This window comes from Actinia tenebrosa, unplaced genomic scaffold (assembly GCF_029948245.1).
Source record: "Actinia tenebrosa isolate PJP-AT-01 unplaced genomic scaffold, QUT_ActTen_1.0 PGA_scaffold3__52_contigs__length_22856419, whole genome shotgun sequence".
Classification (NCBI taxonomy): Eukaryota; Metazoa; Cnidaria; class Anthozoa; order Actiniaria; family Actiniidae; genus Actinia; species Actinia tenebrosa.
Window position 1 is genome coordinate 8,528,329 of NW_028292580.1, and position 26,088 is coordinate 8,554,416.

The window sequence follows — 26,088 nt, forward strand, 5'->3', positions numbered from 1 at the left end:
CCTTAAAACAAGTGTGTAAGGTCACTGAGAATCAAACTATGGACCTCTTGCTTAGCAGGCAAAACACTAATCAACCAAGCCACACTTGCTCCTTCAAACAAGTGTGTGAGGTCATTGAGGATCAAACTATAACCAGAGAAATGATACATTTTATAATTGAACTTTTAATACTACAGTGTAATCATATCAACACAGTTACTACAGCCCACACGTCTTAGAGATTGAATATCCACTATATTTCACATGCTCCAGAAATCTTAACCTTTTGCAATCAAATGTCATGCATTACTGATCTACAAACTACTTAACTGGGTGTCCTGTGTGGCAGCAAGAGAGGGAATGGGACACACTTTTTTAAAACACAGGTATCCCAGTAACAGAAATGTGTATACAGGGGATTAGATATTATTGAATAAAAAAATTAGTATAGGGGTCTTATATACAGTTGACCACGAAGGTTTCCCTAACGCTATGTCCTGATGCTTCTGCTCTTTGATGTACTGGTACTTCCTTTCGCCTTGTTTTTCACCTTCTTCTTTGAAGACTTATTCTTAACATTTCCCTGGTTTGGTTCGATATTTTCATCATCGCTGATTTCCTCATCATCCTCGTCTTCCTCTTCGAGGTCGAACAATTCAACATCATCATCGTCATCATCGCTTTCAAAAGACGGCATTTGCTTGCGCTTTTTAGTGGATTGTCTTTTGGCTGATTTGGGTGGACGTACCCGCGGGTTTCGAGGAGTACACGCTGTTGTCTTACTGCCTGCTGCGGGATCCTCTTCTGAATCGCTGTCATCGTCAACTGTCTTCTTGCGTCGTCCTCTTGCAGGTGTTACGCCTTTACGCGACCGAGTGGATTTTCCTTTAAATTTTAAAGGTAAAGTTAGTCGTTAAGGCGTGGTGTTAAACTCGTGCTCTCGATCTTATTGCTCACTCACCTGAAGGTGTAGCAGAAACACTTTTCTTTGTCTTAGCAGCCATTCCTGATGCTTTGGACGCGCGCTCGTACCCAGCTTCGTCGTCCATTCCTTTGTTGTGACACTCATCAATGCGTTGTTCTAGCTCCTCTACCAGTGTCTGATAAAATGATTTTACAGTTTAGCAAAGACAGATTGGTATCATGAAGAATATGCGACAGGACGGGACCGCCATTGACGTGGTCATTCAAGCTACGCGAAGATGTAAAAAAGGCAGCACCTTCTCAGATATTTTAAGACCCTGCGGAGTACTTTTTTAGTTGAGGGTTGAACAACAACCTGCTGCACACTAGACCGACGCTCTTACCAACTGAGCTAACCGGGCGGAGTTTAACGCAGAGAAGATTTTGTATGGCTGTAAAATACTCAAGGTAAGTACGTGCCGTGCCGTGCCGTGCCTTGACTGTGTCCAAACAGTTAAGATCTCGTGCGCTTTATATTCCAGGAAGCCTGCTTTAACCTACCTTTAATTCTATTTTCGCAAACTTTTTGGACTTTCCAATGATAGTCATAAAAGACTGGTGCACATCTTCATCACTCAGCTTGTCGTGGAAGCAGCCAAAGTTCTCGTTTAGTTTTCGAATGGCTCGTTCATTGTAAGGAAGAAGAGATAGACAGAAAGCCAGGTCACGCCACTGTCGATCACACCTGTAAAATAGTAACATAAATAAAGTGGGCTTCCTGTGGATGAGCAGGAACTGGGAAGAGTCTGTAGTAAAAAAATCCCTTTCGGTAACAGTTCTCCCTCTGCCACTAGACTACCACAGGAAAACCATCCTTAGTTTTTAGGAATAAGCTTTTACTGGTGAGCCCATCATGGGTTTAATATCCAAGCGCTTTGTTTGGTAGGTGGAGGAATAGACCATTTCACGGATCCGTTACTCAACCTCAGCCTCGTCAGCGTGTAATTATTCTTTAGAATTTGACTACAGTCCGTAGTAATGAAAGGAATTTACACATCAACGAACAATTGAAACACTTAAAAATTTCACAGGTTGTAGGCAATTTCTAAAGAATATATTACACGCTGACGAGGCTGAGGTTGAGCCGCGGGATCTGTGAAATGGTCTATTGTAAGCGTGTTGATCCTTGAGTTATTATTTATAAAATTTAATGAAAGTTAAACAGCGAGAAAATATTTTCTGGGGGAGGGGTACGTACCTTGTCGCTCTGAATCGGTGACAGAGTTTTTCCACAAGGCTTTCTGACTGGCGATCTTTCTGGATAAAAGATAACATATACCTGAAACACAATGGGAGAATTGAATGAATGTGCTCAAGTTGAAATCCTATGGCACCTCACCCTCTAGCTCCGCGGTCCCTGCATAGCAGTCATGGCAGCCATGTTGTATATAGCGCATAAAAATCTTCACCTTAAAATGCACATGAACCCTTCGACAATACTTTCAGTACTGGTTCTGCATAATTTTTTTAGTCATGCTAAAAACATTGCATTGTTTCTGCCCTACAACATGGCTGTCGCGAAACCACTTGGTAACTATAGATAGATAGGTAGCACCTTTATTTAAGTACGATAGTTTCATAAATGTAAAATACTTCTTTGCATGAGAGTCGTACAATAAAAATCCTATTTAAAAACAATGTGTGAAAGCTTTAAAAAGAAACTAAGATGAACTCATTATATAAAACACATAAATTATCGGTTCAACCAGCTTTAAATAGAAACATAAAATCACTTAGACACATCAGTTCTTTTTAAAAATAATCCTCGAAGAAGATGTTCGGATTTGTGAGGGAACAGAAGTCCATAATTTAGCTCCTCTATAAGAAAAACTTTTTAAAAGGAATTCTGTTCTCGGTTGAACTTCTAATTTATCTTCGTTATCTCTCAGTTTTGATTCGTAAAATAACTGTAAGTTTACCTTAGAATATTCCTGAACGGCTCTTCCTCGATCCCACAGTCAGGGTCTGATAATCTACTGATGATGTCTGGTAAGACGTTATACACAGCGTTACCCTGTAGAATAAAGGTGGACATTACTTCATAGTGGTCGGTTATTGGTACCATCCGTCGAGAAGTTTTATCAAACAGTTGCTATATCTTCCCATTCTTTTATCGAGCTATCCGGCACCAATCCTACGATCCGTCTATTCAAAAATCCATCCATCCATCCCTTCCTCTATCCCATCTATCCATCCATCCACGCATCCCTCCCTTCCATCCATCCATTTATCCATCCATCCCTCCCATCCATCCCTCCCATCCATCCATCCCTCCCCACCTCCCTCCCTCCCTCCCATCCATCCATCTCTCCCTCCCTCCACCCCTTCCTACCTCCCAATCCATTCCTTCCCTCCCTCCTACCTGGCTATACCTTTTTGGACAGTTCTAGGAAGAACAGCTTAGCAAGATCAGCAATTCTCTTGTCCTTATCGTTTAGACATGTTGCCATCTCACTAATGTTGCCTTTGACTTCGACCCCTTTCTCCCAATATATCCCTTTCCTCCCTTCCCTGGCAATACCTTTTTAGACAGTTCTAGGAAGAACAGCTTAGCAAGATCAGCAATCCTCTTGTCCTTATCTTCTAGACATGTTGCCATCTCACTAATGTTGCCTTTGACTTTGACCATGTCGTTGAGAATCAAGTGAGTCAGGACCATCATGGTGTTCTTACGCACATGTGGCGAGTCATCCCGTAGCCTGCAAACAACAGCAACTGATGTTCAGTCGAAGATACTATATTTATTGTTTTAAAATTGTCAACTTTTGGAACTCAATACTGCTGTTGGTGTTATTACTTCTGCTGTTTTTGTTGCTGTTGAGGGTGTTGCTATTGAAGCAGTTGTTATTGTTGTTGGTGTTGTTACAGCTGCTATTGTTGGTGCTGCTGCAGCTGCTGTTGTTGTTGTTGCTGCTGCTTCTCTTGTTGTTGCTACTCAATGCTTGACGTTGCTATTATTGCTGTTGATATTGTTGGTGTTGCTGATGTTGCTAATTGCTGATGGTGGTTTTGCTGCTTTTTTATGTTGGTGTCGTTGTCACTGTCTGTTGTTTTAACCTACCTGGCATACAGATGAGAGGTCCAAGGTTCTAGCAGGTTAGGGAACCTAAATGTCAGATCACCAACAGCTATGATGGTATTAGCGCGAATGTTTGCCTGTGGAGACTAAGCACGGATCACCATATTAGAACTGCAATAAAACTTGGTTTAATGACATGTTGGAAATTCATTCGCTAAACTGTAAGAAAAGAGCGGGAAACTTTGCCTTTCGAGAGATGGTACACGCGTCTACCGAAAGAACCAAAAAGAGCGGGAAAAGTGGATTACCTTCAATCGCAAGAACGAGTTTTCCGAAACTTTCCGATTGGAATGTTGCATACCATCGGTTTTTAATCCGGAATTTACAGGTAAATAATAAGCACCCCAGTTTACGTCAGTAAAATTCCTCACTTCAGTTGTTCTACTTATCAAAAATAGTAGACTTAATAGGCATTATTTACCTTTTCTAGAATCGTGAACAATAACTGAAGATGGCCCTCACAGAATTGAGAACTGAAAATAGAAAGCGCATAATAAAAGAGTAAAATTGAAGGCATGTTTAAGGCTATTACAGTCTGTCCATAAGATTTGCAAGCCAATAATAGCGTGTATACCATATATCCGTGAAAAAAAGTTGTAAGAAAGTGCACAAGTTTGCACAAATTAGTAAGTCCAATAGACCGTACACCTACGAAACTTTACACTAATTTGTACGATTTTCTTTGCTAACTTTTTCACCGATATATGGTATGTACTCTAATCAGAGATAACATACACTTTGCTCTTCGTATGCTTACCTGACCATCATAAATTTAGCCAAAGCCAGTGCAGCAGCGGCCTGTAGGCTGTGGTCATTGAACTTGGTTGGGTTACTGCATACACAGACCAGCAGTGGACGCAGAAGAGCTAGAAGGTTTTGACCTGTCAATCAAATCAAAATTCAACCAATCAGAATCGATAACATTCAGTGACTGTACTGGAGCTATGTTGAAGGTAGTTCTGAAAATGATACCATTTTTGGATCTCTTTTTCTTTTTTTTGTCACAGTAAGAAAGACACGATATTGATTAAACCAATCACAGCGCGTCTGACCACTGTTCTACCAATCAACAAATGCTTGGACAAGGTACCGTCACGGTAACGCTATAGACGATATTCATTGAACCAATCACAACGGTGCCTCATCACTGTTCTACCAATCAAAATACTGGGACGCGGTACCGGTCATGGGAATTCCGCGCCACATTTCACAGTCATACAAAATCTGCCCTGCTTTTTGGCGGCCTTTTACCATTTTTACCTGTTACTATATCTTGTTCACATATGTTCCTGATGTACTCAGTCTCGACATCATCTGATGTGGCACCCGTCAGGCCCATCTCTTCCTCAGCTGTTTCAGTAGTCGTCGTATCCTGGATCACAACAAGAAAACTCACAGATCAATGGACTAATTCGACGATACGGCGGCCATCTTGGATCGCAAGACATTATGGAACATCAAGGGGGCAAATAAAGCTTTGTTACAGTAGAGTGCATTCAGTTAAACTGTTGAATAGTTAGATAATTGTATCTAACTTAGATAACTATTTAGTTGACGTCACCTAAAATAGTAAGAGCGCGCCAAATAACGGTCATGCTAATCCGGGGGATTGTTTTACCAGAGAATGAGTAAATAGACATTCATTTGTATCATCGTTTCTCCCCCTGATCTCAGTAGCTGTTTACTCGTAGTTTCAAATTTATGTGAGGTCACCTAAAATAGTAACTAACTTATCTAATTTAGGTCAACTATTCAACAGTTTGACTGAATGCACTCTAATGAAGTTGATTGATATTAACAGCTAAACCACAAGAGAATACAACAAAAATGAATTAAGACGGCACATCCATCACCTTTGCCCTTGAAAGAAAGACAAACACACGAAACTATATATACTCCGCGAGATGGCCGCTTAACCAATCAAAGCGCGCTTCATATTGTGGCTAAGTCATAAAAGTATGCTGTTACCTTTGTAGTATTTGTAGTCGTGTTATTACTTCTCTTCTCTTTTCCTGCCTGCTTGTCCTGTCTTTCCTTCTCTTTCTCGTTCTCTTGCACGCACTGTCGCCTCTTGATCTCCTTCAGTATGCTAGAATCAAGGTGAACCAACTGACGTAGAGCCACGTGACCACTCAGGTGTAAAAAGCGCGCCAGCATTGTGGAATGACATGACCGTATTGTGATGAGACCATTCTGTGGACCACTTGCTTCATCTATTGAGAATACACATGCGATTAATCGATTAATTAAACAGGTTATCGATAACGAATGAAATTCCCTTTCTGGGGGGGGGGGGGGGGGGGGGGGGGGGGAGAAAGAAATCAGTTTTCTGTTGTAGATCTTCTGATCTAAAATTGCGGAATACCGAGAGAACACGAGAGAAGCAAGAAAGCAATGAAAGAAACCATGAAGTGAAGAAGCGGACAACTGCTTTTGCTTTACATGTATATATAAGTACTGTCTCGTACCTTGTGTCTGTGTGTCCTGACCATCTTCTGGTATGGGTGACTGTCTGGTTTCCTTGTCAATCAAAGAAGCTGCAATCTTTCTAATGATCTCCTCACAGATTGTGTCAGGGTGTTCAGACAAGGCGTATATCACATTGATAGCCTGCTCTGCCATGGGTATCCAGTGAGTGTCCTCTACTCTGCGAATACCTTAACAATCCACAAAATGCTGGTTAGGATCAGGCCAAACAAAAAAATAAGTGTGTTTCCTGCTGCATGAGAAAAATAATTGGGGTTGGGAGGTCAGGATTTTTTTTACTGATACAACAGTGGAAATGAGCTTACTGGGAACCCTGTGATGCATTTGGGGATGAAAAAATATAAGGGTCATCAAAAATCGGCAAGAAAATTAGGGTCTATTGCGCAACAGGAAACACACTTATATTTTTGTTTGGCCTCAGGTCAAACGCAGAACTTCACATGAGCTGAACCTAATTTAAATAGATAACAAGGCGGTCTTTTTTGATGTCATTAGGTTTGGCTCATGTGAAGTTCGACATTTGATCTTAGTCTCAATTTGAATTTTATGGAAAGCTATCTGTTTCATCATGGACTTCCAATCTAAGGGAATCAGGGCATAGCAGTAGTGTCAAAGATATGAATTATTTATGAAGGATGCAAGATAGGTCATTTTTGGCCATTTTCGGCGAAAAGCATGGACTATAGCATGGACTATAAAACCCAACGTGGATATCCGGATTTGAGTTTGCCATGCCCAGACTTTGATCTGCCCAGGGTATGAAAATGTTTAAAGGATTTTAATGTCTAATTTGAAGACCTCACCTGAAACAATGATCTGGCTGAGACGCTCAAAGATCGCGTGTGAAGCTGGGAAACGGAATGGTTCCTCTGTACCACCCCTTGAAGTCTGAGAAAAAAACGAAGTAATTTAGAAAACAAGAGTTGATAATGAACCCCTCAGGGGAGGTGAAGGGACGTTTGCATGTCATGAAGTAAGATCAACAACCGCTTTAGCTTGCACTTTGTAGTGGGGTATGAGATTTTTTCATTTAGTCACATTTAATCCTTATAAGCAAAGAAAGAAATAACACTAAAGGTTATAAAATTGGACAAACAATAGGTCATTTCAATGATGGTGTCATTGAATGGACTTCAGTTTGGGTACCAAAATGTTCCCAAAATTTTCTTTCTTATTCAAATTTGCAAAACCCGTGGCTAAAGATTGGACAGCTGTTTGGAACACCAGTGGACCAAGCAAAGATACTGATGCAGAACTTCCAAAATCAAGTTCAACAGGGTGATCCATCGACAGTTCACCCTGCCTCTTACTAAGTCGACATTAGAGAAATATACTCGATCAACAACAGACCAATCCTATCCACCCTTAGAAACTTAAGCTGCTGATACACACTGCAATTTTTCTCGTGTTGGCAATGCAACAGAAAAATTGAGATTGCATTGCCAGCGTGAGAAAAAATTGCAGCGTGTATTGGCGGCTTTAGTGTTTACCTTGCTCTTTTTATTCAGTTTTAGGAGAGCAACACAGGTATCCCGTGCAAGTAAAAAGTCTTCCTCAGCTCTGGTTCCCAGACCACTTTTAACCAACACATCCACATTGCTGCGAATGATATCTGTCTCCACGCTGAAAAAAGAAAACTTGGAGTTAGAAGCTATGGATTCGAATGGTCTAGGAGTTAGAATCTATTGCGTGGTAACCAGTTGATCTGAGAGAAAATATTAGCTAACCAGAATTGGAAAATTTGCAAAATGAGGAGTCAATTTTTTTCTTTAAATTATTGATTTCAAGGCCACCAAAAAAAAAAAAAAGTGTTGGTAATAAGAGGTTCATAACAGTAACACAATGACTCATGATGGACATAATTTTCCCCCAGGTTAATTTTCACAGGCTTCAGGACACCTCAGTTTTGCATTGATGTCATTTCTACGTCAATAATTGCCCTATTTCACTATGACGTCAAATCAAAACAATCTTCAACAATCTATTGTTTAAACGCAAAGCATCATGATTGTCGGAGGGGGTCAAATTAATGCAAATTCACCGAAAATTGTTCTAAAACCCGTATCAATCCATGAAGAGAAGAATAGCCACCAAACGCTGAGAATATTTTTAGTACATATTAACACAAATTATATCTGAAAACCAGGCCATTTTAGATTGCACTTTTTCGCAAATTTTGAATTTTCTATTTGATTTGGCAATTCTATCCCCCACTTAAACTTGAGCAGTGACGTCATAGCGAAATAGGGCAATTCAGATCATCTGGAAGAGAGTTTAAAAAAATGCATCCTGTCATGACAGCAGCACACTCGCGTATTTTGATGGGTGAGCAGTAAGTGATTGGTTCATATTGTGACCATGCTATGTTGTGTGTGACATCACCAAAGATACAACGATAATGTCATTTTAGTAGTAGTTACCATGGTTACTCACCTTGCTAACATTCCAAGTAGAATCAAAGCTGCACGGCTTTCTTCAGCTGTTGTCTGAGAAACCTATCAATTAAACAAAAAGTAAAGCCCTGATGATGAATTATCGTGGAAAAAAGGTGTGAGCATGATGAAAGCACTGATGCCCAGTTGCCTTGAGGATGCATCAATTGTCAGAACGCCAAGAAACAGCGAAGGAAAAGGAATCTTTTTTGAACAGAGTGTGCAGATGGGAAAGAATGTACTAAGGCATCCTCTTCTATGCGAAATCTCTATTGTATCGTCAGAACGTGAGCAAAGCAGCAAACTAATTCCTGATGAGCACACTAGTTAGCCTTGAAGACAACAGTGCACACATGAATGCACTCGCATTGTGGTTTCAGGCTGAGGAATTACCTTCATAGTGAACTTCTCCCATAACAGTTTAATGACAGGACCAGGTATTAGCTTTCCTTTCATCAGCTCACTCATCTAATAACAAAAAAATTTTCCATTAATTTAGTTAATGATGTCAATACAATATTAATAAACAACATATGTATCGCTCTACTCCTCTTCCCTCCACTTACTTTCTCCACGGCCGGCCGCTGACCTAACAGTCACACCTCCCACGGCGGGCGCGAGCCGAAACGGGCGATCCCGCCCGCCACGCCGCCGCGCGGGGCCGCCACGGCGCCGCTCCGGCCGACATCCGCAAGGACGCACGCGCGCGCGGCACGCACGGGGAAGCGGAGCGCCACGGCCGCAGGGTCGCCGGCCCAACGGGCCCGGCCTCCGGCCGGGATCCCCACGTCCGCCTCTCTCTTCGTCCAACGGCCGCCCTTTCCTCACTCCAACGCTCGCTTCCTCCACTTTCTCCCTCCTTCCCTTCCTCCACTTACGCCATCTCATTCCTCCATCTCTGCCTCCCTCCCTCCACTTCCTCCATCTCCCTTCTCCACTTCCTCCCTCTCTCCCTTCTTCCACTTCCTCCCTTTTTTCCTTCCTCCACTTCTCCCTCTCTCCCTCAACTTCCTCCCTCCTTCCCTTTCACCGCTTCCTCCCTCCCTCTCCTTTTACTTCCTTAGTAATGCATGGGATCAAATCATCCTTTACTCACCAGTTCTTCCAGCGAGGTCAGATCACCAATAGATGCACCATGTGTCAATGCTATCATGTTCTTTACTATGAGAGCTGTCTTAGTCCTACAAGTAAATACAATGTATCATTGTGAATCATCAATCTCATATCAATAAACAACATACTAGCCCAGACAGGGATGGGAATTTGATTGTAGTTACATGTATGTAGTAAATACTGTACTAAGAAAGGTATAAAAAAGGTAAGAAGGTAATGGTAATAAATTATATCAACTTTGAAACTGTAGGGATTGATTGCCCAAATCTCCCAAGCCAGGGCCTCATTAATTTTGTTAAGTGCTTGGAAAGGTGCGTGGGAAGGCCGTGCACTGGCAATAGCCAACTGAGCTATGCCTGCTCTTATGACAATTCTCTCTTGTAATAACTTGATATAAGATAAATTACTTCTAGGAACCACAGAACATTTGTTAGGAAAAGAAAGAAAACTGAACCAAATTTTCACTGTTGGTAGAATACCTTTGATTAGGAGAAGGTGGATCAAGATATAGTCCCTTATAGGCCTCAACCACTGAATCCTTAACAGCAGCATCTCGGGACCATATCAGTACTAGCATCCTGCGCACCCCATAGATAGCGTTCCGCAGTCCAAACTCATAAGCAGTCACAAAAAATTCAATGGATTCAGAAACATCACTAATAGTCTTGGATCCAAGAAGTTGGCAAATGACTGGAACAGCTTTTTCCATTTGTGTTTGGAAGTTGACATAGTCCTGGAGAAAAGTATAGAAAGTATCATAGCATTCAAAGGATTCTATTTAAAAATAACTGGTTTTCACTCAGCTGATAATAAATGTCTTTGAAGATTTCATTATCTACTCCAAATGGTGGTCAAACACTGACCATCATGTGCTGTCAACCAGAAAGAATGCTATAGTCCCTTTCATAGTTCCCCATGCCATCTTGAAAGGTAGCCATGCCTTTGCATTGGAATGAGATGAACAGTGAGATTGCAACGATAGACAGATTTTTTAACACCTTGGACAATTATTCACATGTCTCTATCATTGCAAACTTACTGTTTGTCTCAAATGGGATAATACTGGATATACACTAGCCGACAGCTTTCCTGCATTCTGATTGGCTGCATTTGCAACAGTGTTAGAATAATCTGTATACATGAATACAGGTGTACACTATACCTGAAGATACTGCACAACAAGCTGTTGTTTACTGATTTCATTCACTAATCCATTGTTATTAGATTCAGTGTTATTTTCATCTGTATTTTGATTGGCTGCGTCAAGAAGAGCTTCAGGGTTAAGTTCTTCCTCTTCTTGAGCCGATTCTAGTGGGGCTCCATCTTCTGGTGCTGTAATATTAAAGTTATAGAGTCAAAATACAAGACTACGTGAAAGTCAAAGAAAAATGGTTTTTAATTACCCAAGTGGGAAGGTAGAAGAGCTTGCAGTCAAGGAGGTGAAAAGGATAAAGGAAGAACATAGGAAGAAGGTAGAGAGGGAGGGAGGGAGAAAGAAAACAAGTGAGGGATATTGAATGGTGGAAGAAAGCAGGCAAGCAAAGAAAGGAAGAATGGAAGGATGGATAAAAGGAAGGAAGGAAGGAAGGAAGGTAGAAAGGTAGGAAGGAAGGCAGAAAGGAAGGAAGGAAGGAAGGTAGGAAGGAAGGAAGGAAGGTAGGAAGGAAGGAAGGAAGGAAGGAAGGAAGGAAGGAAGGAAGGAAGGAAGGAAGAAGAATAATTACAATGAAGAGAAAATCATCATCATAAGAAAAACTTCTCACACCATAAGCTACTAACCCAAAAAGATCGCCTTCAAGATAGACAGCTCTTCTGCAACCAATTTATCCTTGTCTACCTCTTCTGATTCATTCTCCTCTTCACTGAAATAAAAGATTAAATCCTTTTTTACCTTGATCCTTATGTTTGAAATTCCATTCCAGAATATATTACACCATAAATAATAGAGGCGGGGGCCTCCCTCTAGTAACTATGGTTACACAAGATACATACAACAGATTTCCTTTGTTCACTGTATCGGCATGGAGAACGGCTTCATTGGGCCACTTTCTCTGGGCTTTCTTCAATGTTGTTAGTGCTTTCTTGTGGTATCCTTCATTTAGCAGCTGCTTTATCTCCTTCAAAGTCCTATACGTAATAGCATAACAAGTAGCCTTTAGAATTATATTATGATAATAAACCTTGTTGTGATCCTGTAAAATATTGTAGCTGTGGTCTTTCTGATGAAGGCTATCACTAGTTATAGTTGAACATCATGCTTTTCAAAAATTTTATGAGTTTTATTATTTTTCATGATGTTTACAGTGAATTGAATGCATGACCTCATCAACTAATATCAGCACTATAAAATCTATTCTATACAATATATATTATATATAAATTATAAATAGAGGCTATTTTTATAACCCAGGCAAAAGATAATTCAATTACAATTAGCTTATCTTTGCCACTTACATTGTTAATGCTTCTGGTTCAGATTCGTCTGTCTGTTCATCATCATTATCTTCTTCATCTTCTTGTGCAATGTATTCCTCTACAGTTGCCTTCACCTCAGGCTCTATTGCTTTCCAAGTTTCACCAGCACATGCAAGAACAACCGGTACTATGAAGAGATAGACAGACAGTTTGATTTTGAATGTATTTTTTTATGGGAGAGAGGGGTGGGTGAGGCTCTGCTTTTGCTTTTCTTATCGGCAACTCCATTATCTCCACCAATAATAATAACTATTAAATATAAATATGAGCTAGCATCCTCTCTCACCAACCTCTCCTCACTTTTTATTACACAAATTAAAGAAAGTAAAAAAAACCTGCAAAAGAGGCTGGGGAAAAAGTATGTACTTACTGATCTATGCCGGCTCAAAGAGCACATACCTTGGTTGTCAGACTTTTGTGTCAGGTGTGGTGCCATTTCTTTTAGTTTCTCCATTTCTACGGTCAGCTTTCCTTTCAAGTGATCAAGAGGCAGCTGAATGGGAAATACAAACCATTCCTTTAAAAAATGACTTTGAACCCCTAATCACAGAATCTGTACAGTAAATAGATAACGGCATGTCTGATGACATGGCTTTACCATTATAGAGGGGGGATCAAATTTCCCAGGGGGTTGGGGAGGGTCTGTGGAAGGGTAGTTCAAAAATTTACGTCTCAACCTACTTTGGACTAGTCAATTGAAATATATGTTGATGTATATATGTACTACAGCTATAATTAATCAAATTTATCAAATCATTGTAAACAGTATTTTACTTTTGCCCCAAATGGGTTATTGACGAGGAAGCACTTCAGCAGTTGTACGGCATATTTCCTGACGCTGCTGGACTTGTCATGTAATCGGCCTATCACTAACTCTAGCAGGTGTTGTTGCCTTGGTAAGGGTATTGCCATGTTATTGCACAGCTGTAACCAAATCTGTAGAGCTTTGCTGCGTACATAAGCATTGGTATCATGGAGGTGTGCCTGTTGGAGGAATACAAATTATCCTAAACGAATTAATAATTTATTATGGTAATTTCTTACGACCCAAGCAGAGTAATAATAGTACAGTACATTTATATTACATGACACAGTATATATAGAGAGCAGTTTTTGTATGACCGTGAAAAGTTCACGGCATCAACACGGTCGTGACACGGCAAGGGATACGCCTGACAAATCACATTACACGAGAATTTACTCTCTATCCAATCAAATACTCGAAACATGACATGAACATGGCTTGGACACGGCCACATCCATGCTGGACCAATCACATTGCGTGTGAAGAAAATCAGCCAATTAAAATCCTAGAAAGCATCATGGTAACGGCACGCCACGCTAACGGCACTGAGCTTTTCACAGTCATACGAAAACTGCTCTATATGTGTGTGTTTATTATTTTTATTATATAAAAAAAACAAATCGTAGTTTTGTTTTCTATGCTGCTCTCTTCACTTCTTAGTTTTGTAAAGATGGCTGCGTGCAATTGCCGTTGACTCAGCAACCATGCTCCATTAATACTGTACAGCACAGCTATCAACCAATCAGGGCATGTGCACTACCTAATATTCTACACAAAATAGAGATATACTCCATTGTTGTAGTATGGGAAAGACAGATTCAAATACCTCTAGTTTGTCCAGGAACTGGTCTCTCAGGTTCTTGGCATTATCATCCAGTTCACCACTACTGAGAACCTTAAGGACAATCTCTCCCATTGCACCGAGTACACCATTACGCATTGAATATGACTGGGGAAAAACAAAGTTAGAAAAAAGTAAATAAGGGTTAAACTAACTTGGGCTAAAGAATTACAGCCGGTTACCAAACAATGTCTGGCCAGAATTTGATAAGGTTTGCAGTAATATTGCTCACCATTTTGACCAGTGATGTTGAGCCAGAAACAAGGTATGACTGAGCTAATTACATAACTAATTGTATCATCACTCTATAATCCCATATAAGCAACTATCATATTATTTTCAAATTCTCTTTCCTGTCCAAATTAAAGGTTAATTTGGATCATTTCCATTCACATTCTTTCGAGTGAAAACTATGACTTACGGAATCAGTATAGTATAGTTTGGGATGATATAATTAATCTGCAATAGGACTACATGTCCGTCCAATTTGGAAATTACTGAATCCAAAAAATTCCTCTGACTGCCAAATTGGACTTGGCCTATCCAACTCTTCCAATTTTGTCAGTCCTAGGAATTTTTTTTCATCCAATTATTTCCAAATTGGACAGCATGTACTGTAGTCCTATTACCTACAGTATACAGTATACTACCATACTACATGATGTATTTAACAGGCAACTCTGCCTGACATTGATGTGACTGATTTTTTCATTAATTAATTAATTACTCCTCACCTCTCCATCAAGATGACAGATTAGCAAACTAATGTTATTGAGAACTAGTGAAGGGATTCTACTGGTCAGGTCAACAATGAAATCAGCATATGCTCTTGTTCCACTGGTATCCTTGGTGAGATCTGCTGGATTCATCATTCCAATTTCCCTAGAATTAAAAAATCATCTTTATTTTATCTGTGAGTTGGCCATGCCCTGACTTACATGTAAATCAACCCAGAGGTTATTTCAGGGTTCAATCTGTGAGTTAGCTGTGCCCTGACTTTGATCAGCCCAGAGGTTGTTTCAGGGTTCCATCTGTGAGTTAGCTGTGCCCTGACTTTGATCAGCCCAGAGGCTGTTTCAGGGTTCTATATCTGTGAGTTAGCAGTGCCCTGACTTTGATCAGTCTTGAGGTTCTTTCAGGGTTCTATATCTGTGAGTTAGCTGTACACTGACTTAGATCAACCCTGAGGCTGTTGCAGGGCTCAATCTGTGAGTTACTCTCATGAGACCTGACGTTGTTTCAATGTTATGATAAAACTGAGGTCTAGTCATGCCCTGTGATCCACCCTAGAAGATTTCAAATGTTTCTGATCAGTACCTTATAATTTCTGCTACAATGCCCTTGACCCCAAACTCAGTGGCGATGAGGTCGACGGCTTGTGACAGGTGAGGAACAAGATGCTCAAAGTGTTGAATAAGCTGCACTATCTTCAGACTTGTACCTGTTGCAGTTATACAGTAGGAATATGGAGAGTATTCATATCTAATTTATTTTTGATTAGTATGAGAAATTCCCATCCCCACTGTACTCCTTATGGACCTCTCTTGATTTGAAGGTTATCTGGTTTATCTGTGACCTGACTTAGATTAGAGAGGTGACTTGATGGGTGGGGTTTGGGTACACGCGCATGTGTCAGAACTGCACTTGAAAGAGTTCTTTTGCAAAGAACGTTTTGTCATACGGTGTGTCCACCATGTAGGGTACACATAGTTTTATCCATACAGATTATTGTGTAGAATATCTGTACAGGAGTTGTTTATTTATCATATTTTTTCGTTATTTCATGGGTAACAACACTGCTCAAGTCTGTAGTGGATGCGCAAATGTGTTTGCAGTAAGAGCAAGGTGAGAAATGTTTTCGTATCACAGGTTATGAACCCCAGAACATGCAAGGCAGGGAGTAAGAAAATGAGTGTCTGGGAGAGATTCCTAAAAATAGTAAAAATCTTTTTTTTTTTGCTACAAATTTTTTGAATAGAAGACTAGTTGTTTTTTTTCCTACTCACAGTAACTGTTGTTCGGGGATCCACAAAACAGATAACACAAGTAGCACAAGTGAATAGATCAACTTACTCAGTCCTGTGCTGTATTTCTTAACAACAGTTCCGAGCATATTGAAAACTAAATCCTTTGTAATTTTAGCTTTCGTTACGACAGGATTTTCAAGCAGTTTGTAACAAAATCCAGTTACGAGGCTGAAAAAATAGAAAATATAACAGTACATTATTTTTTGCTGAAACAAACAACAACAACAACAATTTACAATTAGTTACTTTAAATTACAATTTTTATAACATAAATTCCTTTATAATTTTTACATTTTAGAGAAACCATTTTAGAACTGTTTAATACTGAATACACCTACTTGCAAGAACGTTGACATACGAAAATAGAACATTAGTGATTTAGTGAGAAAGGAATACATTAAAAGACAAAAGAAAAAGTTCAGCTTCAGTGATCTTCTTTTGTTTTTTAATATAATTCCTATCCCACTAAATCACTAATGTTCTATTTTCATATGTCAACATTCTTGCAAGTTGGTGTATATATCTTGAAAGTTACATCACAAAATAAACCCATTCTTCCTTTGTGTGGTAGGTCTCCATTAGGGCTTTGCATAAATGCATATTGCTACTGGTCCACTCTCAATCAATAGAGTGGGGTATCACACATGTAACTATTGCAGAGAATATATATATTATAGTAGTAGTTTAAAATGTAGTTTGCTGATCACCGGTTCATACCAGCTGTTCAATATGTCCAGCTGATCGGCTTTTATCAGGGTAAATAAAGATATTATTATTATATTATTATTATAACTATCACATAGAAAACTATGTGGTACAGCTGCTAAATCCTGGTTTTCAAACCTACTTTACAAATTCCTCCTCTACTATGGGGGGATCCCACAGTCTGTTAATGTCCAGTTGCAACACGTGACCCAGTAGTTCTATAACTCTATCTCTCTCGGAATCCCACTCAAAGCTTTTTGATGTTGATTTTTTCTTTGATGCAGCACAAGACTTTCCCCGTCCCTAGATAATAAAGACAAAATGAGCTATTATCAATATTACAAGCACATCAATAAACTATCTGTCTAGCATGGAGAGGATTCAATTTTACCCTCTCCACCCCTTGGAAATTCCAAATTCCCCTCCGTGGGGGAGGTTTGAATATCTTTTGGAACTACACAATATACCCTCCTCAGACACTCCCAACCCCTTGGAAATTGTAATCCTCCTCCATTAGGGAGGGATATTTTCTGGAACTACACAATATACCTTACTCTGTTCCTTTCCATCCAAGAGAGGTTTGCATACACTATAGATACATTAATCAATGCATAGAAATAATAAAGCAAATACCTTTGGAGCACTGACTTGTGTGGTTGGTTTTGTGGCATCAGATTCATAAAGACTTGAGATTTGTACCAGCAAATAACATGTCATCTGATGAAAAAATCATCAGGAGAAAAGATAATAAGTTTCAATAAGAAAATTATCAAATTTTATTGATACCTTGCAACAACCTCTGGGCTGATCTAAGTCAGGGCACGGCTAATTCACAGATCAAACCCTGGAATAACCTCTGGGCCGATCTAAGTCAGGGCATGGCTAACTCACAGATAGAACCCTGGAATAACCTCTGGGCTTATCTAAGTCAGGGCACTGCTAACTCACAGATTGAACTCTGAAACAACCTCTGGGCTGATCTAAGTCAGGGCATGGCTAACTCACAGATAGAACCCTGAAACAACCTCTGGGCTGATCTAAGTCAGGGCATGGCTAACTCACAGATTGAACCCTGAAACAACCTCTGGGCTGATCAAAGTTGGGGCATGGCTAACTCACAGATTGAACCCTGGAATAACCTCTGGGCTGATCTAAGTCAGGGCATGGCTAACTCATAGATCGAACCCTGAAACAACCTCTGGGCTGATCTAAGTCAGGGCATGGCTAACTCACAGATGGAACCCTGAAACAACCTCTGGGCTGATCTATGTCAGGGCATGGCTAACTCACAGATCAGACCCTGAAACAACCTCTGGGCTGATCTAAGTCAAGGCACGGCTAACTCACAGATTGAACCCTGAAACAACCTCTTGGCTGATCCAAGTCAGGGCATGGCTAACTTACAGATCAAATTGGAACATAGCTGGATTAATTTCACGAGGAAGAAAAACTGGAATACCCATATATTAAACCCCTGAAACAAAGGGACAAACCTAACCCAAGTTCTCATGTGATGCCGAGTCCAGGGAATCAAACCTGAGAACCAAGGTATGAAAGGCGATTGCACTAACCAAGTGCGCTACTCCACCTGTGATCCCTAATAAGGTAGATACTGTATACATTTAAAGTAAGAGCTTTTTTGCAGACCTTAAGAGCATTTAGATGTCTTTTTCTTGTTTCTGGATCAGCATCTCCTTGCTCCACCATTGGTGAGATGTCATTGATCAGCTGCTTGAATGCTGATCAAACAAATAACAAACAAATTCTTATGATTTTTAACTTCCTGGGAAAGTTACAAGTATCTAGGATAAAATGGTAGTGATGAAACCCCTGAGTAACAAGAAATGTCTGGTGCAAACATGAAGCTGGGTGGGGGGGGGGAGGATTGGGTTAGGGCTGGCCATGGGTGAATAGCGCTATCCGACAAATAAATCTTATCCAGTGGATAAATTTATTGGATAACTGCATTGACTTATCCACTGGATAAAGATTTATCCATTGGATAGTGCTATCTAACCATCCAGAAGTGTCATATGATGTCTTTGACTAACCACTCACTGTAAATAACAAACAAAAAATAGGAGTTACTTTTTAAAAATCTTGTTACATATTAACAAACCTTTCAGTAATGTTTGCAATGCTTCATCTCTGAGAGCATTCTCGACATCATTAAAGTGCCTATAAAAAATATATAACTTGGTTTTTATGCACTTTATTTATGATATGAATTAGAATTTCAAGTGAAATGAAGTCCACTATTAGCCTTTTGTTTCTCACCTGATAAGACTAAAATATGCATCAAAAGTCTCTATTATTGCACATGGACCTTGAGTACGCAAATCGACGAAACAATCTGAAAGATCCAACAGTTTTTTCGTAATATTACTTGCAATTATCTACGTAAAATGTTGTTCACGTCGTTCACGTGTCGTATTTGAACAGAAAATAGAGTGTATGTACAGCCTGTATACCTCTACAAAAAAGCAATTTTCCCAAAGGTAAGGACGACAGTACAACCCAGCACTCCACTAAAACTACAGAACCTAAGCCTGCTTAAGATATATATTCTATGTTTTAAAAATGAATAAAACACCAAGAAATTAAGATAATTAACGATGCGACTTACCCGCCAGTTTGTTTGGTAACGATCTGCACGAAAAAACTTCCTCTACAACGTAACAACCAGGTTCCCCATTCAATAAATCATCCGTAGATAACGGGATTACGAAATCCACGTCCATTTTTAAGCGTTTATAGTGTTTTTGGGGGCCCCAAAGTAGAATTTTTTGTCAACTGTTATATTTTCTTCTCTCTCAAGTCAAAAATATGGCCGCCTTTTTTTCGAACTGATTCTAACCAACCAATCACAAGCTAGTCCCATGTTTCACTCTTTCATTAACGAACGCCTGTTCAATATCCGCTCACAAACAAAAGTCATCGATCATCGAGCAGCTGAAAATCCAATATTTCAGCTTTCTTTATAGTCCCTTTGAAAGGCTTTTCCTATAAAGGTAAGGATTTTTAGCGATTTTTAATGTAAGGAGGATTTTATATTTCATTTTTGTTTGAAAATCGAAGCGATATTTTGTCTATGAAGCCGCATGTGATTGTGATTAAAACGAGATGAAAACCATATTTTGAGAATCATTCAACCTATTTTGACTCCATATTTCTAGTTTTAAAGCTAATTTTCCGAAAACTCCTGCTATATGGTACTAAAATTGAAGACTTTCTAGTTAATTTTACGGGCAATCTTCAAGATTGGGTAAAGTCGAAAATCTTCATCATACCCTACATTAGAAATTCACGCGTTTTTCTTGCTGTTATGAAGGAAAAAACATTATAAATATTCTGAGTATTACTTAGCTTATTAATCATTAATAAGTTGGGTTGATTCCAGTATATTTGACGAAAAAGAATCATGAATAAAATGAAATCTTTTACTCCCTTTAAATAGGGCAGTTCATTCGCAATACAGGTCTGAATTTTCAAATTTTGTATTTCGGTGCTTTGTGCTTAGTGTTGTTAGCCTTTTATCTCCAACATTTTAATATATTCTGCATCCCTGCAAGGCGCCCCTATATGCAAGGCGCCCCTATATGCAAGGCGCCCCTATATGCAAGGCGCCCCTATATGCAAGGCGCCCCTATATGCAAGGCGCCCCTATATGCAAGGCGCCCCTATATGCAAGGTAACGTTACCAACCCCCCTCAAAGCTTTGGCGTAAGTGGACGGCGTGTGCATTTATTCAAATCTATACTTTTTTTGTTGATATCACACCAATCGCACCATTCTTTTTACAATTACTTACAAAAAAAACTGATGTCTGTAATGTTTAGAATATGAGTGGCCGTTTCGTATCGGTAAATATAGATCCGAGCCGAAGGATCTATATCTCCGATACAAAACCGGACCACGAATTTTCTACATGTAAATTACTTCTAAAACTCAGTGTCCCCTAAACGTTCCAGTTTGGTGACCAAAAGTTGTCTTTGTTTTCCTGTCCAGTGAGCACTTACTTCATCATCACAGTCAGTCCGGAATCACAACAATCCCCGGGCTTTTTAGGCCCCGTCCACACTATGCCGGATAAATTTGAATCCGAATTTTTATTTATTCGGTTAGGCCTACCGTCCACACTAGTCCGGGCGAATCCGGAACAATTCTTCACCGAAAACGAATTTTCGAAATGGAACCGAATAAATGAAAATTCGGATTCAAATTTATCCGGCATAGTGTGGACGGGGACTTAGATTGTCGAGTTTCTTTATCGGGTATTAAAGATAGGTCTAAATACTTCAAATTCTTCAAGCTATTTTGCGTTTGTATTGTATTGGTTATGGTAGCAGTTATCATATATTTCCAAATTGAGATATATTATTGATTAACATTTATAGTTTATGTGCGTGACAGAGAAAAACAATTTAAAATGTACATTCAAAATAATTAAAACTCTTGTTTCTCATTGACAGGGAATAACTGCTCGATACAGCTGGCGAATGAATGAATCATATTAAGAATATAATATCTTTTCTTATGTCGTATTAAGAAAAAAATCATAATCTTAGAACGACTGGAGTGAGCCATTTCAACAATGGCGCAATATCTTGAGACGCTAGGCAGAAAAAAGCCGTTTGAACCTCGTACTTTCGCGGAAACACATCTAGCAAGACGTCTAAATAAGCTCGATTTGACTTCTCTTGGTGTCGCCGCTACTTTGGGCGCTGGTATCTATGTAGTAACAGGTGTGGTGGCTCGAAATATTTCGGGTCCAGGAATCGTTATTTCGTTCCTAATAGCTGGAGTCGCTAGCTTGTTATCAGCTCTCTGTTATGCGGAGTTCGCTTCACGAGTACCCAAGACGGGTTCTGCCTATATCTACAGCTATGTTACTATCGGAGAATTCTGCGCTTTTGTAGTTGGTTGGAACTTAATTCTGGAGTATTTGATTGGCACGTCGAGTCTTGCTCGCGGATGGACGGAGTACCTTGACTCACTCCTCGATGGAAGATATCAGAATTTCACCGCAGAGCACATAGGCCACATGCACGCACCCCTCATTGCCAAGTTCCCCGATTTCCTAGCGTTATTTCTCGTTCTCCTTGTGACGATACCACTTTGTCTTGGAGTGTCCGTTACTGCCAGAGCTAACAATGTCGTCACTGCTGTGAACTTGGTAGTAATACTCTTCATCAGTATCGTTGGATTCTCTTTAGCTGTCAAGCAAAATTGGACCAATAACTTCTTGCCGTATGGTTTCTCAGGCGTCCTAGCGGGAGCCGCTACGTGTTTTTTTTCTTTTATTGGTTTTGATGTCATTGCTACGAGCGCAGAAGAGGCGATCAACCCTACCAAAGATTTACCACTATCAATGGTTCTGACTATCGGTAAGAGAAGAAAAGGGAAGGGAAGGGAAGGGAAGGGAAGGAAGAAGAGGAGAAGGGAAAGGAAATGAAATGAAAGGAAAGGAGAGAATAAGAAAGAAAATTAAACGTACGAGAAACGACAGCAAGAAGTAAAGTATAATTAAAGAAAAGGAAAAAGAAAGTAGACAAACGAAGAAAAAAAATAAAAAAAAAAAAAAGATGGAGATCTCAACATCAAATGCAAACCTTGTAGCTTTCTTTACCGGTTTTACTGAAACGTATGAAAAAATTTACTAGTAACAACTGATTGACACAACGAACACTCAGGAACAGTCTAACATTATCAAAATCAGACTGCGATAATTTGTTCCTCGATAAAATACTAAGAGTTAAGCGATTCCAAGTTCGCTAATTAACTCGTGGAATTTCCTCGTCTTCTCCTAAAGCAAATTACCAATCGTTACGCGGTTGTTACGTCAAATGAACAGTGAACTTCACACATCAATTAGTAGAGAAAAATTTGAAAAAATCAAGCGATATAAAGTTATGTTTTCTGGGCCATCGGCAGAGGGCTATTTTGTCTTCTATCTGGAACGTTCTCTTTTGGGATAGAATATAACCTGTCACTCGACCTTCAAGAAGATGATATAATCGTTAGCGACAAATTTAGAAGCTAAAAGAATCGACAGGCGGGAGAGGAGTCTACGAAAAGATGCCGTTAAATAATTGGATAAACACGGACAAATTGTGGCGAAAGAAATACTTAGATGTCGATCTCATTACTCAAACGGTTTTATCGCGATGTTTGACTGTAAAGGACTTGACTGGTTTAGGGATTGGGAGTACTCTAGGTGCTGGTATCTATGTTGTTGCTGGTGAAGTTGCTCGTTCTACAGCAGGTCCTGGTGTCGTTATTTCATTCCTTATAGCCGCAATCGCTTCTGTTTTTTCAGGACTCTGCTATGCTGAGTTTGGAGCTCGGGTCCCAAAGGCTGGCTCAGCTTATATTTATAGCTATGTTACTGTAGGAGAGCTTTGCTCTTTCATAATAGGGTGGAATCTTATTCTGGAGTATGTTATTGGAGCGTCTTCTGTCGCGCGAGCTTGGAGTTCGTACTTCGATTCGATGTTCAACGAACAAATTCGAAATTTCACTTTAGAACGTGTTGGTGAAATTAATGTCCCGGGACTAGGAAAATACCCCGATTTTTTCTCGTTTGTCTTAGTGGGAGTAATCACGATTATTCTTGCGGTAGGAGTGAAAAACTCTTCGCGATTTAACAATGTTGTAACCTGCGTCAATCTCTTTGTCATCGTCTTTATCTCGCTGGTCGGCTTTTACTTCGCGAAGAAAGAAAACTGGACTAAAGATTTTCTACCGTTCGGTTTTTCGGGCGTGTTGTCGGGAGCAGCTACGTGTTTCTACGCGTTCGTTGGCTTTGATGTTATTGCGACGACCGGAGAAGAAGCGAAAAATCCAAGCAAGACAATTCCAATATCAATTGTTCTTTCACTTGGTAAGGTCTGATTTAAATCACTGTTTGGTAGTAGTACCTGTTAAAGTATTTCATTGTACTAGTTGAAATTACTGAGGGTATTTAAAAATACTGATAAATTTACTCGAAATTTAAAGATTTTTTTTCTTTCTTCGTTGTCTCATAACTGTCATTGGTACAAGAAATATCATCAAATTTAGAGTAAAAGTTTTTCATTCTATTTTATGGAAGCAAAAATCTGTTTTGCTTGAATTTGGATCCCGGAAATATGGGTTAATCTCGGCTGATCAGTTATCGCTATCAGTTTTAGGTGAGTGAAACGTTTTGAATTAAGTCGTTTCGAACTTTCTGTCGTGCGAAATATATGCAAAGTGATCCTCAAAGTGCTCCTCAAAGTTGAATCAAATGAGCTACATCGGAATGCTTTATAGGTCGTAAGAAAGCAGCTTATATCTCTTGGTATTCAAAATAGTTTAAAAAGCCGGTTTATTCGTACCAAGGCAGTATAGTATTTTTGAATAATTCATAAGGATTTTTGAGTAATTTATAGGTATGTATGATGAATTTATAGGGATTTTTCTCTCGTTCAAATGCTTCAATTTGGAATGCCCGAAATTTGAATACGACCAGAGCTTACCCAGCAGATTACGCTTCATTTCAACGACACAAAAGACACAACTACAACGAACAACATACAGCGGCAAGTGATAAATGATTTAAGACCTAAAACAAGCAGGGCCATAGCCACCAGTACGGTTGGTCGCCCCCCCCCCCCTCCCCCCGATGATCGTATTAAGATACTAAAAATAAATCCCTCTCCGCTGTAATTTTATCTATTTATTGCCTCCCCCTGCTAATTTGAATCATACTGCCTGCTTCCGAAAGATTAAATATTAACTCCCATTTAATCTTATTGCAAATTCGTTTTCTCGTTTATAGGAATATGTTTCATCGCTTACTTTGGAGTGTCCGCGGCGCTTACCCTCATGTGGCCCTACAATCTTCTTCCAGAACGAGGGGCCTTACCCAAGGTGTTCGCCCTACGAGGTGCCGCTTGGGCCCAGTATATCATAGCTGTGGGAGCCCTGTGTGGTCTGACCGCCAGCCTTATTGGTGGTTTATTCCCACTTCCACGGCTCTTCTACGCAATGGCCAACGATGGTTTGATTTTCAAGTGGTTAGCTCGCATACACCCGAAGACGGAAGTACCTATCATCGCGACCGTCGTATCTGGTGTACTTGCTGGGTTCCTAGCCCTGATATTCGAGCTCCAAGAATTGGTAGAAATGATGTCTATTGGTACTCTTCTCGCCTACACTGTGGTTGCCTTTTGTGTCCTGTTGCTAAGATACAAGCCTGGTACCATAGGTGTTACCATGACGACGCTTTCTGACTCTGAACCTCCGCTTGTGACCAAGAACGAAAGAATCAAGCTTCTAGCCGACCCCACTAAGTCCCCGACAGAAGAGACCTCCTTGAGAGCTACCATTTGCATCTGCATTGCGTCTGCGTTGTTCATCTTCGCTAGTGCGCTGGGAATCTGGGGCCAGGACGCAATTCTCGCTCACAAAGGATGGGCCATATTTCTAGCGTGCGTTATCGGTGTCCTCATTCTTGTGACCCTCATGTATTTGTTCCGCCAGCCCAAGAACGAAACGCCCCTCCCATTTATGGTCCCTTTAGTGCCCTGGATTCCTCTTTTGTCCATATTTGTGAATATTTTCCTGATGCTCAAACTGTCTTATCTCACCTGGATTAGATTTGCTGTCTGGATGGTTATCGGTAAGTCAACCATACTGTACATTGTTCTACATCATTTAAAAACTTTAAAGTTTAGAAGTTATTACATTTTCAATTTTTTCGAATTAACAATTACAGTCTCGTTTATTCAGTTTATTCAGTTTACTTATTTCAGTATCATAATATTGACAAATACCAAAGGGAAAATGAATATTGCACAACTTTTACCTTATATTTTCCATCAACTTTTGCATCATCATCATCATCATCATCATCTTGATAATTAGTAATAATAATTTATTGATTTATATTTATATTTATATTTATATCTATATTTATATTTATATCTATATTTATATTTATATTTATATTTACATTTATATTTATATTTATGTTTATCATTTAACCAACAGGGTTATTAATTACAAAATAAATTACAATGTTTAAACAAATGAAAGATATATACCACGAAATAAACAGATATAAATAATGGATTACATAACACATGTACCCTGGTGGCAAGGCAGTCCAAAAAGAAGCTACAGGCTTTTAAGCCAACAAAGAATGCATACATATTTTT

The 26,088-nt window shown here is 39.7% G+C and overlaps 2 protein-coding genes across 2 annotated transcripts; one reads left to right on the top strand and one right to left on the bottom strand.

The window, feature by feature from the left end:
- Window positions 1-144: 144 nt before the first annotated feature.
- Window positions 145-19,745, bottom strand: LOC116299852 (condensin complex subunit 1). Its single transcript, XM_089035369.1, has 34 exons — window positions 19,533-19,745; window positions 19,184-19,259; window positions 19,026-19,084; window positions 18,554-18,645; window positions 17,540-17,623; window positions 17,049-17,209; window positions 16,248-16,369; window positions 15,492-15,615; window positions 14,909-15,056; window positions 14,160-14,282; window positions 13,303-13,512; window positions 12,928-13,021; window positions 12,508-12,655; window positions 12,046-12,180; window positions 11,833-11,915; window positions 11,216-11,385; window positions 10,533-10,786; window positions 10,037-10,121; window positions 9,334-9,408; window positions 8,942-9,003; window positions 7,999-8,131; window positions 7,312-7,396; window positions 6,490-6,678; window positions 5,990-6,234; window positions 5,282-5,393; window positions 4,779-4,902; window positions 4,443-4,494; window positions 4,004-4,107; window positions 3,464-3,641; window positions 2,862-2,956; window positions 2,141-2,221; window positions 1,444-1,627; window positions 941-1,079; window positions 145-864 (listed from the first exon to the last, which is right to left on the bottom strand). Exons 1-34 carry the CDS (start codon window positions 19,645-19,647, stop codon window positions 470-472), a joined length of 4,536 nt encoding a protein of 1,511 aa, XP_088891495.1. The 5' UTR covers window positions 19,648-19,745; the 3' UTR covers window positions 145-469.
- Window positions 19,746-19,846: 101 nt separating this feature from the next.
- LOC116299845 (high affinity cationic amino acid transporter 1) lies at window positions 19,847-25,941 on the top strand. The gene is made up of 5 exons (XM_089035869.1): window positions 19,847-19,917; window positions 21,379-22,293; window positions 22,962-23,789; window positions 24,708-25,550; window positions 25,922-25,941. The coding sequence occupies exons 2-5, from the start codon at window positions 21,501-21,503 to the stop codon at window positions 25,939-25,941; spliced, it is 2,484 nt and encodes an 827-aa protein (XP_088891995.1). The 5' UTR covers window positions 19,847-19,917; window positions 21,379-21,500.
- Window positions 25,942-26,088: the final 147 nt, after the last annotated feature.

Coding starts and splice junctions, on each gene's coding strand:
- LOC116299845 (XM_089035869.1), top strand. CDS start 21,501: ATGGCGCAATATCTTGAGACGCTAGGCAGAAAAAAGCCGTTTGAACCT. Junction 22,294..22,961: donor ATCAATGGTTCTGACTATCG/GTAAGAGAAGAA, acceptor AAGAATCGACAG/GCGGGAGAGGAGTCTACGAA. Junction 25,551..25,921: donor TGCTGTCTGGATGGTTATCG/GTAAGTCAACCA, acceptor TTTAACCAACAG/GGTTATTAATTACAAAATAA.
- LOC116299852 (XM_089035369.1), bottom strand. CDS start 19,647: ATGGACGTGGATTTCGTAATCCCGTTATCTACGGATGATTTATTGAAT. Junction 12,181..12,507: donor GAACCAGAAGCATTAACAAT/GTAAGTGGCAAA, acceptor TATTACGTATAG/GACTTTGAAGGAGATAAAGC. Junction 865..940: donor TGTTTCTGCTACACCTTCAG/GTGAGTGAGCAA, acceptor TAAAATTTAAAG/GAAAATCCACTCGGTCGCGT.